Source organism: Fukomys damarensis, unplaced genomic scaffold (genome assembly GCF_012274545.1).
Source record: "Fukomys damarensis isolate Sample0158 unplaced genomic scaffold, DMR_v1.0_HiC HiC_scaffold_16, whole genome shotgun sequence".
NCBI classification, from domain to species: domain Eukaryota; kingdom Metazoa; phylum Chordata; class Mammalia; order Rodentia; family Bathyergidae; genus Fukomys; species Fukomys damarensis.
In genome coordinates this window covers 35,689,318-35,703,794 of record NW_022900928.1, presented here as the reverse complement: position 1 = coordinate 35,703,794, position 14,477 = coordinate 35,689,318, and the positions used below count along the sequence as shown (strand labels likewise).

The 14,477-nt window shown below is 35.4% G+C and overlaps 1 protein-coding gene across 2 annotated transcripts in view; it reads right to left on the bottom strand.

Annotated features, from left to right (window-relative positions):
- Window positions 1–8,560: 8,560 nt before the first annotated feature.
- Ddias (DNA damage induced apoptosis suppressor) overlaps window positions 8,561–14,477 on the bottom strand; it is a 21,829-nt gene continuing 15,912 nt past the window's right edge. Inside the window, exons 3-5 of one of the 2 annotated variants that reach the window (XM_010630888.3) lie at window positions 13,900–14,061; window positions 12,835–12,952; window positions 8,561–11,532 (exon numbers count right to left, since the gene is read on the bottom strand). In XM_010630888.3, coding sequence (XP_010629190.1) covers window positions 8,893–11,532; window positions 12,835–12,952; window positions 13,900–14,061 — 2,920 coding nt within the window. In that variant the 3' untranslated portion in view covers window positions 8,561–8,892. The remainder of the gene's footprint in view (window positions 11,533–12,834; window positions 12,953–13,899; window positions 14,062–14,477) is intronic. The other variant, XM_010630889.3, reaches the window with a different exon arrangement.

The following is a 14,477-nucleotide window of genomic DNA, read 5'->3' as shown; positions in this document are numbered from 1 at the left end:
TTTTTTTTTTGTATTGGGGATGGAACTCAGGTCTTTGTGCTTGTGAAGCAGGTGGCAGAACCACTGAGCTAAATCTCCAGCAAGAAAGGTAAGATTTTGACAGGTGAATTAATTTCTTTTCCTGGAAGTCAATTTTGTCTAAGCACATCACACATTAAAGCTGATTACCCAAGTGATGAATCAGACAGAATATTTAACCTGTTTGACCTTAAGTAATTCAAATAGTTCCAGCCATTGGCCTGTAGAATGTGTTTCACAGAGAAATGCCTGAATGGAAAAGAGGCTCACGCAGCACTTAGTTTTAGGAGAGGCAGTGCAGTAAAATGGCTCCATTGCTTAATAGTGATGTGACCTTGAACATGTGTGAATTATTTAACTTCTCTTACTTTACAGAATAAGGTTCCTCTTCCTCACTCCTTAAGAAATAAATGACAAAGTATGTAAAATACCTAAGAGATGGCTCAGAGAGGGCTGTTCCTCATTTCAGTGTCCTTAGCTCCTCTCATTACAATATACATTCTTTTCTTAAAAAATAATTTTTAGGTGGGCATGGTGGTGCACACCTGTGATCCCAGCACTTGGGAGGCTGAAAAAGGATTGTTGCAAGTTCAATGCCAGCCTGGGCTACATAGTGAGTTCAAGGCAAGCCTGAACTACATAGCAAGACCTTGTCTCAAAAAACCAAAGAAAAAACATTTAAACATCTTTTTTATAATTATATAAATTAGAATATAATTTAATTATAAACTAAACAGACAAATATGCCACTTAATGAACTATTACAAGGTAAATACCCTTGTATTCTGGTCAAGAAATGCAACTTTGCTTTCTTTCCTCCTCAAAGTAACTGCTACTTTTTCTTTCATGGTAATCAAGGAAGTGAAGCACCCAAGTGAATATCTCAAGGCACTTGGGGTTTAGTATTGCCCATTAAAAAAACTGATATACCTTTTAAATGATTTTAATATATGGGTTCCTCATCCATCTTTTTCTTTTCCTTACAATGAACTGTCGAAGAACCTAGGCTGTTTGACCTGCAGTATCTTAGTCTAGATTTTGCAGATATTTTAATGGTGCAATCTGCATTCTGTTGTTAGTTGCATACTTTTCAAACTGACAGATGTAGAGGAAGAATTAGACTCAGGTTAAATGCCTTTGACAAGATTACTAAAAATGGTATATTCTTCCATTAGGAAGCATATATTTTTTTGTCTCACATAGTAATGTTAAAAGCCATTAATACTAAGTTCAACTATTATTTCCTGGAGGTTGCAAAATGATATCCTACTGGTGTCACTAAATAAATGTATTATGTGGAACACTTTTTAAATAAAGGAAACCTTCCTTCCATCTACTGGTAAAATTCCTGCAAGATAAACTCTTAATTGTTTTTCTTTTAAACCAGTTTTAAGTTAATGAATTGATTTTCTAGCATCAACTGCAGGTAACCTGTTTTTAAAATATTATGAACTCATTAAGTATATGTATTATAAAAATACTACATACCACTAAGTATATTTGTATGTTTATTTATAAAAAAAATCTACACTTCACTTTTTTTTTTTTTGGTATATCCTCCCAGCAACATTCTAGGCATATAAAATCACTTATGCCTGTTGATGGATATTTGTTTCACTATTTTGTCACTGCAAAAAATTCCTTATAGAATACCTTTCTTTTATAGCTCCTCATATATGAGTATATTTATGGAATAATATAATTTAAAAAGGTACACAAATTTAAAATGATTTTTACAAAGATTGACAATTTGTCTTCTGCTGAGTTTATATGAATTACATTCCTATTTGTCTTACTCCATCTTTTACTGTTAGAAAAATATGACAATTTATAAAGAAATTTCTTGCTCGTAGTCCTAGACACTGGGAAGTCCAAGATCAAGGCATGGACATCTGGTGTCTGGTGAAATCCTTCTCACTGTGTTCTCCCATGACTGGGGAAGCTGGTAAGCTACTGCCTATTTCTCGAACCCTCTTTTGTAAGGTCAGTGGTACCAATAACATGGGTGGTGCCTTAAACACCTAATCACCTTAAAGGCCCCACTTAAACTATCACACTGGCAACAACTGAATTTTGGAGTAAACATTCAAGCCACAGCACAATCCACAATATATCTGCAATAAGGCACCCTTAAAAAAAATGCTTTTGTGTGGGTGAAAATTGAGATTAGAGAAGGCCTGAATTTTAATAGGAGGAAAAAGATGGTGAAAGGCCAAGGTGGGAGTGAGAAATTGGAATCAAATAAAGGTATTGGAACTCTTGATCAGGTGCTTACTCTACATGTTATCTGAGGAACAAAGAAGCAGTTCAAAGCAAACAAAAAGTTCTGGTAATGGCAAGTGTATTGATGTGGAAACATTAAATTTGGTATCACGTATCAGTCATTATCTAATTTTCACAGTAGTCTTGGGAGGCATTCTTTTTGCAGATAAGTAAGTGGAAGCTATGGGGGATAACACTATTTCACAGGATTGTATGAGGATTAAATGATATTGTGAATGTGACAGCACCTAATAGTGCATGAGCTTCTTGAGGGCATAGTTACTTTAAACCCTACACAATGCCGGGTACAATCTAGAACTGCATAAACAATTTGCTGAATAAATTTAATGAGTGATAGAATGTAACACAAGACCTATCATATAAGTATGTGCTGAACAAGTGAATGATTATTGACTTTAAAGACCAGCAGCTAAAAGGGAAGGTGGGAGAGTCACAACATCACTTAAGATTGTGGGACCTATGATGATAAATCATCTAACAGGTATAGATATGACTTTTTTTCAGGTCTAGGGATTGAACTGAAGGCCTCACACTCTACCACTGAGCTACATCCTAAGCCAACATATGACTTTAAGAACTGGTAATTATATTTTAAAAAATGAGAAAAATGAGTAATGCTGATGTAGAAAACTATGTAGGCCACACTTTCCTTTAGTTAAATTTAGGAATCTATATTTTTACTTTATTATTTCCTTAAAAAAAAAACCCTAGGGCATTTTTATAATAAAGAACATTAGCTAGCTAACAAATGCTTGTAATTAAAGTATTCTTGGAGACTGAAGCAGGGGGATTACAAGTTTCATCCTAGCCTGGGTAATTCAGCAAGACCTTGTCTCAAAATAAAAAATAAAACAGCTAGGAATGTAGCTCAGTGAGAAGGAACTGGGTTCAATCTCCAGTACTGCAAAACAAACAAAAACCAAATTTAATTATCATGTTGTTAAAGAACTAAATATTCCAGTTAGATAACAAAGATTGTCAAACTGGACAGCAAAATGAAACTCAACTATATAAGTCGTGTAAGAAACATATCTAAGACAAGATACAGAGAGTTTTTTTAAAAGTTGGAAGATGTTTTGCAAGTGCTAATCAAAACAAAGCTAACATAGTAATAATAATTAGATTTTAGTACAAAAAGCATGATCAGTGATAAAAAAGGTCTTTCATAATGAAATCAATGAGATTCACCAAGAAAACAGATTTAATTTGTGCTTAATAACAGCTCCAAAAGATAAACATCAACAGACCTCCCAGGAGGAAGACAATCACTGAGAGATTTTTAACATCCCTCTTTCATTTGAGCAGTAAAAAAAATGAGTACAGGACAGTAAAAACTAGCATAATTTTGGTCTCTGGAGAAAATCTGCATAGAAGATAGAATATGACCCAGAACATCATTATAAATTAGAGCTAACGTGGACAATAAAACCAAACCCAAGTCTCATGTGTCCCACAGGTGGGATTTTCAAAAGGTAATTGAATCGTGAGAGCTCCAACTCCATCAATGGATTAATTCACTGGTGAGGTCATAATTGGATGGAATAATTGAGAAGTAATGGAAACTTCAAAGATGGGGCCTCATTGAAGCAGTGGAACAAGGGGGTGTGACTCTGGGGTAAGATCTGCTCTCCAGCTCCTTCCTCTCTTTCCATCTCTCTACTTCCTGTGTGCTATGGGGTGAATAGCTTTCCTCTGCCAAACTCTTTCAGTACAGGCCTGCAAGCAATGGAACAAGAAAGCCATGGACTGAAACCTCTGAAACTGAGCCAAAATACAATTGTTTCTCTCTCAAATTGTCAGATACTTTGCCACAGCAATGAAAAGCTTAGTCATTTTCTTCCTTGCTGAGACACAAACCTACCAGATACCACAATTTAAGAAGTTTACTTTGAGTCACAGTTACCATCCCTGGTGAGCTGACTCCAAAGCAGAAAAGACATAGTACAAGGGCCTGGCAGGGAAAAGCTTCTGGCAGCCAGGAAGCAGAGAGAAGGAGCCAGGGAGGGAGATACACTGTTTCAGATCACACTGTTGTTGTCTGGGATGCGAAGAATGACCAGACAGCAGGAATGTAGTTTTTGCCGAGTAGAGGGCTGAAGTTCTCAGGCAAATAGCAGATATCTCGCACTAACCTCGGTGTTTATTAGGTACATGCATAATACTTTCATGAAAATAAACTGTTAGTTCCTTACAGATTATGTCTAGCAAAGCATTAGAAAATATTTTTTATGAACACCTGGTTCTAGTTATTAATATACTTTCTCAAAATAGACTGTTCCCAGAATGTTATCGGATGGTTCTCAAAACTGCAGCCTTGAACTTCTGAGTTGTGGCTCCGTGTGCGGAACCACAACTGCAGTTTCTATTCCAATTCATGTCCCAGTGTAACCTTCTCTACAATTCATCTCTTCCCACCAGGCCCTATTCCTAATAGCACATTTAGCTGTAGTGCACCCCATGATCCAGTTACCATCCAAGTCACCAACCTCTGAATGCCTCTGAATGCATTAGTTTTGGGGGTCATTATTGATCTAAACTGTAACACTAATATACCTTATGTGTAGAAGAGTGGATAAATTCAACTAGGAAATACACGTAGAAAAGAAACAATAATAGGAAACTAAGAGGCATCATCTTTTAAAACATAGGCAAATGAAGCTAAGCAGTTAAGGACAAGAAGTCATTAGAAGGAACCTGAGACCTGGGAAAGCAAGGACCCTGTTAAGATCTCCATGGTTCAAGGAAACTTGTGCTTTGAACTGCCTTCTTCAAAATGTTTAAGCTTCCTTCAGTGTCTGGGATAAAGCAAGGTCAGACCTGGTCCTATGAGAAGGAACCTGGTTGCCAAGCCAGAAGTGTCTTGTGAAATCTTCTAAACCTCACTTTTGTGCCTGGAACAGTATACCTTCTCCCATTTGAGGTTTTTCCCAAACTTTTAAACCATCCTTAGCATGTACCAAATACCCTTCCAAGTGCTAGAACTTGTGCCTACGAAATCACCTTAGGTCTGAAATCATTCTTACTGGGTGAAGAACTATTTCTTTCATGATACAGTACTATCAGAATGGTGCTGACCAATTTTAGATGACTCTTTTTGGACAAATTTCAGAGCACTAGAATACCAAAGGTCACTACAGACCTTTGGGATTAAGTTGTATATGGAAGCCTAAGCATAGTCTCTCAGATTTGTGTGTACAGTGGCAGTTCTGGATCCTATATGCCTTCTGCCATTGCCATCAGGGAGGTCACCCCACCTGCTGTTCAAATTCTACATCTTGTGTTAGATCATTTTTGTCTCCTTTGAGGCCTTTCAAGACTGTTTCACAATGTCAAAGGGTCCTTCTAATCATGTCCTCTCTTGTTTCCAATCATTGATGACACTGTGCTCTTCAGGTTTGGGCATAAACCATGTTGATGGAATAATGGATATTCTCTGCACAAATGAAACCTCTCTTTGCTCCACCCATGGGCCCCTGGTCTATCCTTCCAGTGTGGCCAACACTGAAACAGATCACAGTCTAGGAATGCAGTAATTATAGCATAAGAGATTTCAAGAGAAGACATGGTTGCAATATGTGTTCAATGTTTATGCTACAAAAGTCCTAATGGTAAATGTAAGACCAGAAAATGAATAGTAATTCATACTTTGGGTAGGACTTCACTTTTTATAATCAGTAAAATACAGTTAATAAACACTGAGTCATTCAAAACAGCATTCCCAGTGGCACAGTGGACATAGCATCATGGATACTGCAGCATTAAATAAATGGCAGTAGGGAACTACACAGGTTAAGACTATGTAAGTCAACACTAATAGGTTCTGAGGGGTCATAGCTTTGTGACAACTAATGGCACTGCTAGTCTTTTATTGAAGGGGGGAGATATGAAGTTTGCCAAAAATAATACTTTTGATTGAAAGATCACAAACTATTTCCAGTTCCTTGAGATGATGCAGGTTTATTAAGAATCTTTACATGTACTGACTAGACAACAGATGTGCACCTTTTTCTACCCATTATACTAAATCTTCATTGACAAACTGCTTCACATGGACTCATGAATTATGTATTTCATTTTTGGTACTGGGGATCAAATTCAGGACCTTGCACTTACTTGTGAGGCAGGCGTAGTGCCACTGAGCTAAATCCCTGGCCCAATGTAATGTATTTCTAACTAAACTTATTTACAAACTATTGTCCCTACAGGAAGACTTATCAAAGAACAGAAACTAGGAGAAACCAGAAAACGAGATGTCAGGAAGACTTATCAAAGAACAGAAACTAGGAGAAACCAGAAAACATGAGATGTCATAGAAATCAAATAAAAATAAGGACTAACAAATCCATTGAATTTAAGTGACCCTATAGTCACTTGAGATGGATGACAGGGGAAATAAATAGCAGCAGGTTGAAATAGTGAATGGCGTGAAAACTGATTATTTTAAAAAACAGACTAGTTACAAAAAGCAGGGTGGTAACAAGGAGTACTAATATGGAGTATCAAAAATAATAATAGTTTCAACCAACTATAAACCATCAAAAAATTATTGAGTCCATAGTGGGAGTGAAGGAAAAGGAAATTAATTCACCATCACACATAGGTGACTATAATAATTCTTGTTCTTTTTTTTGGTGTTGTATTGTTGGTTTTTTGAGACACGATCTTACCATGTAGTTGAGACTGACCTGAAACTTACTGTGTAGACCAGGCCAGGCTGGTCTTGAACTCACAGTGATCCTCCTGCCTCAGCTTCCCAAGTGAACCACCATGCCTGGCTAATAATTTTTGTTCTTAAAAATGAAAGAAAATCTTTACAATGGATATCTGGCAGGCAACATCTTAATCAAGCAATTTAACTTAACATCTCGTGGGATATTATGTCTCCTAAATGATAAAATATGAATTATACAACATAAGCAATGAAATATCCCTATCAAAAACCTGAATCTAGTAACATTTTTAGATTTGACTTATAGGAAATACTGAGGGATAGAGGAAAAAGGTATTAATAGTATAAAGTAAAAATACCATTTGAGAATGAGGGACACTTTACAAAAAGAGACAAAAAACCCCAGCAAACATCATGGGTAAACTTTGATGAAATCAGAGCCAAATAACATCAATAGTTATAAATCAGGTACAGGGAGAAAAACTTGAATATGGGACATTAGAACATAGTGAAGAATTACTATAATTTTTCTTTAGTGTGTTGATGCTATTGTGGCAACGTGGAAAGCAGCTTTTCTTTTAAGCATGTTCTTGCAGAACTATTTAGGGATGAAATATTCTATTTGCCGCTTACTTTTGAATGGTTCAACAAAAACAAAAATATATAACCTAAGGGCCAGGGATTTAGCTCAGTGGTTTGGTGGCCTGCCTTGCAAGTGCAAGGACCCGAGTTCAATCCCCAGTACCAAAAAAAAAAAAAAAAAAAAACCCCAACAAAAACAAAAAACAAACCCATAGAAAATATATGCACACAAAAAAGGCAAAATGTTAGATGATCAAATCTACATCTTTTGATTAGATGCTATATCACTGTACTACTTTTTTTTTTTTTTTGAAAGTTAGGTAGGCGGATAGGCCCAGAAGAACAAGGTCAAAATAAGAGGGAAGGTCTGATACAGGATCATGAAGAAACAGCCAAACCACATGAGCACTAAGACAATGTGCATCATTCTCTGAGAGTACAAGAATCTGAGGAGGGAGTACAGATACAGACAAATGAATGTGGGTGAGGCAAGTTGAGGGAATACTAAGAAATCTCAATATTCTCCAAGAAGTGAAGGAAGGAGAGCATCAATAGGTTGGAAGCATGAAAAGTGAAGATTTAGAATAGGTGCTACAGGGAATGGCAAAGAAAGCTGACTGAGGATATGTAAGAGTCCACACAGTGCAGCTGAGGTGCTGCCTGAAGGTTTGGAAACTGCTCATTTTGGCTATTAACACACCAAGCCTATCTGTCATAAAATATGCCAGAATCCAACTGGATTACTTTACTTTTACTAGACTATGAGTTTGAATACAAGGAGCTTGACTTTTTAAGTTTCCAGCAACCAGCACGGTACTTGAGATGCTGTACTCACTCAATGACGACTTAAATGTAAGTAGCCTTCATTGCAAACCTGTATCACCGCATATTGTGTGGTATTGAAACTGTTTACATATCTGTTACCCAGTAAACTAAAACCTTTTGAGATTGTGACTTTTTTAAAGCTTGTATCGTAAACTCAGCATAGTAGTTTGTTGGTCTATCAGATAGCTGGCATTTTCCTATTTGAGGTGAACAACTAAAACTTTGGTTTGCAAATGCTTTATTTCTGGGTGTACAAGTGATTTTAACAAATATTTCTTAAGAGAAAAATTAACAATATTACTAAAGTACAATTGACAGTGTAAGATAAAGTGTCCAAGTATCTAAATAACAATATTCTGGATAAAACACTGGGGAAAACAATTGCTTTAAATTTTAAAAACTCAATAGCACCCAGTAGTCTACTCCTCTATTTATTATTCAAGTGTGCAAAATTTAAAGAATACTTTCTGTGCCACTAGAGGCAAAAGTTCTGAGATTTATCTTTAATTAAAAGTCTAGGAATTGGGTTCAGGTATTTTTTTTTTTTTTTTTAATGAAAACAATTCAGGTGACCAAGCACTGTTTGCTTCAGACACTGGAAGTAGACAGTTTTCTGAAAAAGAATCAAGTCCAAAAACTGACTCTTTGGAAATGTGGCCTGAACGTTTACAGTTACATTTATAAGTTTTCTGTTTTGCACCTATTCCTGTAAACACAGTTTTAAACTTCTTAATGAAACATGTATCAGTTCTTTGTTTGATATGTTTCAGTTTCTTTCTTGGTACCTCTTTTTGGCCAGGGGAATTATGGGCAGCAAGGTATTTCCTTAAACCCATGACTTGGAATCTAAGCATATCTGAACGAAATACTTTTGTCATGGTAGGGGGGACCCATTCATAAGAAGCAGTTTCAAAGCCCTCAGCAACGGTACAGTGGTTGAAAATCTCTGTTTGTGTAATATTAGACATAACAGGGCTTCTGATTTTCTGGCTAGGTATTTTTATATTTTGTGGACAACTTGGAGTGGCTTGCTGTTTGTCGTTTTCAGGAGAAATTGGTGTTTTCTTATAGTTAGCATTAAGATTTGCATAATTTGCATAAAATACAGGTAATGTTTTGAAAGTCCCATGTATCCCATGAGTTCTTGTGTGGTGGAATCCTGCAACTGGAGTTGACTGTGAACATGGAACAAAGTCTTGGCTATCTTCAATATCATATTCCAAATCTGACTGAGGATAAGCCAAAGGAGAACATGTTCTTGGATACCCAAAGGCAGGAGTGCTTTGCAAGGGTAATTTTTGTGAAGACTGAGTTGAGTTTTCAGAAAGTGATTTTAGTGAAAAACTAGACTCTTCAAGATGATTTCCCGCCAAAGATGTTTCCCACTGTAACAAAACATCTTCTGATTTTTTGGTGATTTCTGTTGTAAGGTCTGTTTCTTTAGCAATATCATCAAAGAGATCAGCAGAAGCATTATAGCTACCTTCATAACCAGGAGGGCTTTGTGTTAAATTATTATCTATATGCCCACATGTTTCTTTTGATGTATTTGTACTTCCACCTGCACTACTGCAAAGAGTTTCTAAAGGATATATAAGTTTCCTACATATTGTAAAACTGCCATGTTGGTTCTTTGGCCACATATGATGTTTGTTTTCTAATTTGCAAAGACCAGAAACATCATTGGATGTTTTAGAACACAAAGTTGTTAACCTTTCATTCACTTCTGAAAGTGGCTTTTCTCCACCTCCATTAAAATATTTGACACTAAGATAAGAATGGTCATTCTCTGAAGTACTGGGGATACTTGAAATTTTGCCTCTATTTGGTAGAATTTTGATAGTCTGCTTTACAGTAACTGTTGTTTCTGAGTCTTCTGAAGTTGGAAACAGAGCTGCCAGACAAGTGTTTGGGGGAGAATATTCTGAAACACCTCTCCCGTTACTGCTTACAGAGATAGCCTTCGTTGTTCTATTATTGCTTATGGAGACAGCCTCTGCTGTGTTATCTGGTTGTGACTCCTTTTGAATATTAGGACTCTGATTTGCTTCACATTTGGAAAATAAGTTATCTTTGCTAGAGTTTGCTTTGTCTATTGCTTGTGATGATGTTAAAGGTACAGGTGGTGTACATAGTGTTCTAGTAGTTTTCCAGGGAGACACAGACAACCTGGTGCAGTAGTCTGCATGGAATTTAATGTCATTATCTATATTATGTTTCTCATCCCTGCCATCTCTTGAAGTTTTAACAATCTCACTTTCAACAACTGCCAGAAATTTGTGTAGGCTTTCAGATAATGGAAGATCATCCCAAACCACAGGGTCAAAATCCTGCGAACTGTTGGCTACCTCTTCAGGTCTGAGTGATGCAGGTGAACAGGTAGATGTCTCTTGATGGCTAGTGGTGTTGTCTGCTTCATGATGCTGGTAACATGGTAGCTCATCCTGGGAATAGTCATTTTTAATTTCTATTGCATCGTGGAAGGATTCTACACTACTTGACTCAAAGTGCTCTTGCATTTTCAAAGGGAATAAATTAGATGTAGTAATTCTAATTTCTTGATGACTGTTGTGAATTACACTCAGTTGGTTAGTTTGTAAGCCAATTTCTTCACCCAACTTTTTTGTTGTACTTTTTTTGTCCATATATGAAACAAGGCTCCCTGAATCCTGAATGGAATCATGGCAATCACTGGAACCAATGGCCTCTGCAAATGACATGCACTTTCTGTTTTGGTGAAGAGTACTAATGGCCATGCTTTTTTCTGAAGCTGAAACATCATCATTATCTGTTAGTTGTGAAAGAGTGGAGGTGAATTCAAGTGGTAGGTGCCAGAATCTTGAAACATTATCTCTACTATGAGACTCCAAAAAATAGGAAGGACTATCAGAATCATGTATGCTGCTGAGATCACTATTTGAGTGATGCAAAGAAATTAACTGGCTACTAGATTCCTGAGAGTTACAGTGCAGTGTCCTCAAATTGGAAGTCTGCAAAAGCTGATGGAAACAGTCAATGACAGTGAAGCCTGAAACGCGTGGGTCTGGCAGAATGATCTGGCAAGCTACTAGTGCTCTGATTTCTCTTCTGATGTCATGATACCTTTGTAAGAAGTTACTGGAATCTGAATCATATCTACATTGGTTTTCAAAATTCTGTGAAAGTAAATTAATTTAAATGAGAATAAAATGGTCTTCATTGACTCAAATAAAACAACACAGACTTTAAAGGTTAAAGCAAATAGAACTAACCTCTACACCCACTAATTTCATTCCTTTGGTATTATGGGCAGAATAGAATATATAAGAGAATATAAATCTTGTAGTAAGGAACACGTCTTCAAATGCTGCTTTCAGCATTTACTGTATATTAGGGCTTTGGGCAAGTTATTTAACCTTGTTGAGCTTTGGTTTACTCATTTATAAAATAAATGTAAAAAGGCTGGATTATTGTTTAGCAATAACAAAACTGTACAGTGCTTTGCAAAACTAGTTGCTTATAAATGGTAATGACCATTATATTTGTCAGGAAAAAGAAAGAATGAGAGAAAGAAAAACAATGAAAAAAGAAAACCAAACCTTCTAAGACTTTAACAAAGTAAAGCCCTGTAGCTCTTGTTTTTACCTTCTCTTTAAAGTTTTCTCACTGATTAGGTATGATCTATTCTTTTTAAAGCTGTAATTTTAGTATAGGCAAAGTTTCAATTGTCTCCTTTAATGTAAATCAGATAGTAAACTATTACTCCTTTAAGGTTGGACTTTTTTAAAAAACCCATTTTACAGTCATTTTTGTAATTATTCAAGACCTCTCCTCAACCTATTCCTCACTTTTGCATCAATACTCAGATATTTCACCTTTAATGTTAGTTCCCTCCTCTTTTTATAAGTGACACAATTAAAAACTAGATAACCAATAAAAAATTTATCACATAATTGGAACAAAATTTGGAAAGTGAAATAAAAATACTGGATAATAAAAATGAATAACACTTTGTAAAATTTATAATAAATTTACATTTAAAAATTTTATTTATGACAAATTTATATTTTTATAGTTCTGAAACCATCTGGGCTTTTCTGACTTTTGAAAGAGGAAATTTTTTAGAATGATATTTAATCAGATCACCTAGAAGCTATTTTTACACTGTTTAAAGAGCTTCTACAGGCCTATAAATTATTTATTTTAATTCTATTGAGAAAATCCAAATCATTTCATTATACTTGAAATTATTAAAGCCCAGCATGTTGCCTCACTCCTATAATTATATGAGGCACGAGGATCCAAAGTTTAAGCTCAGCCTGGGTAACTTAGCAAGAACTTGTATCAAAATAAAAAATTGAAAAAGGGCTGGGGGTATAGCACAGTGTGAAGGCCCTGGGTTTAACCCCCAGTACCAGCCACCCCACCCCCAACATAAAGGTTAAGAGAACATTAAAAAGAAACGTAGTGTCAATTACCGTCACTCCAAAAATAAAGCTTTGCCCAACAAAGCAAATTTCAACTGCTTTGGTTAATAGGTCCTGTGTTGTATCACTGTCCAGTGTTTCTGGAATTTTATTAGGATCCTGAATGTACCTAGCAAAGAAAATAAACAATGTGAAGAGCAAGAGTTTGAATTTTAATTTGCAAAAAAGTCCAAAGACACAATTAATTAAAAAATACAACTTGAACCTTTTCAATTACATAGAGAAAAAAATAAATGTATTTCTTTATGAGCTAGGCATTCCATTCCCTTTGGTTTATCATAGCACAGAAAGACAAACACATAAACAAAAGTGAAAAATCCCACCAATCAAGTGTAAATAAAATAGATGCTTGCTTAGTCATAAGGCCCAGCAATTACACTAGTGAAAAATAAAAGTGCATGGGGGTGTGTGTGGGGGTTATTTCTCCGGCAATTCTGTCAGTGGTCCCTCTAGTGCCTCTTTCTTCAAACCAGTCTGTCTTCAACCATAGAACAGACATTTCTTCTGCCAAGTGATTACGGGAGAAGGGCAGAAGGATGAGAAGAAAAAGCTTTAGTTGTTTATATAGATCCTTATATTCTGAGGATTATGTCCAATTAAGTCAAACTATGGTCATGAAGTTGCAATGCAAGTTACAATTCAAAGAATGACAAAATCTCACCATACACACACACACACACACACACACACACACACACACACACACACACAATTTACATATACATATATATGTAAATATAGTATTCCCTTAAATAGCTTCTCCTTTGAATTTATTTTCTTATCTAAATTTCTCTGACTGGGATCAGAGTTTTTAAATTTAATAGTTTAATTACAGCTTAGCTACAATGAATAAAGAAGTCTGGTGTTATACCAACATATGTATTCATGAGATAAGTATCTGTTCTTTCTCAGTTGATTGTCTTTTAAAGGAACTGATAATATAAGGTTGAAAGTTTATCTTTTTACTTAATGCCTATTATCTTAAAAACACTTACCTTCAAATTCTATTAGCATACTAACAGCATCCAGAAAAAAGAATACTTTGAATATTGTTACCTGTGCAAATCAGTGGCAGTAAGTCCAAAAAATTTATCTAAGCAGCTTCCAAATACAGTAATGAAAAATAATTTGTTTGATTCTGCAACTTTCAAGGAAAGTTTATATCTGTAACTTGCATTTTCTGCTTCACTAGTACAGCCACATTTTGGACAGTTAGACCTAGAAAAGTGGAGGAAAAAAGTGTAAATCTGTTCATCAAAAGTTTTTCATGTAATGAAAAATACAGTAAAGTAAAAATTCAAAGTAATACCTTTATACAAACACTCCTAATAACTCATATTCTTCTTAAACTACTTATGATCAACTGATTTTGAATTTCTCTATTCACTAAAAGTTGGCTTTGCTGATTTAAAGTAGTACAAAACTCATAGAAATACAATTGCTAAGAAAGTGATGAAAAAACTGTGCACATGAGAAAGAAAATGAGAATAATTTTGAAATATATGTAAAGTACGTATTTGCATTTTTCTTAACATTATAAAAATTATTTCCTTTAATTCACTAAGAATTATCAAATTACAAATATAATATATATTATGTTACATTTATACATTTTATATACATACACACACACA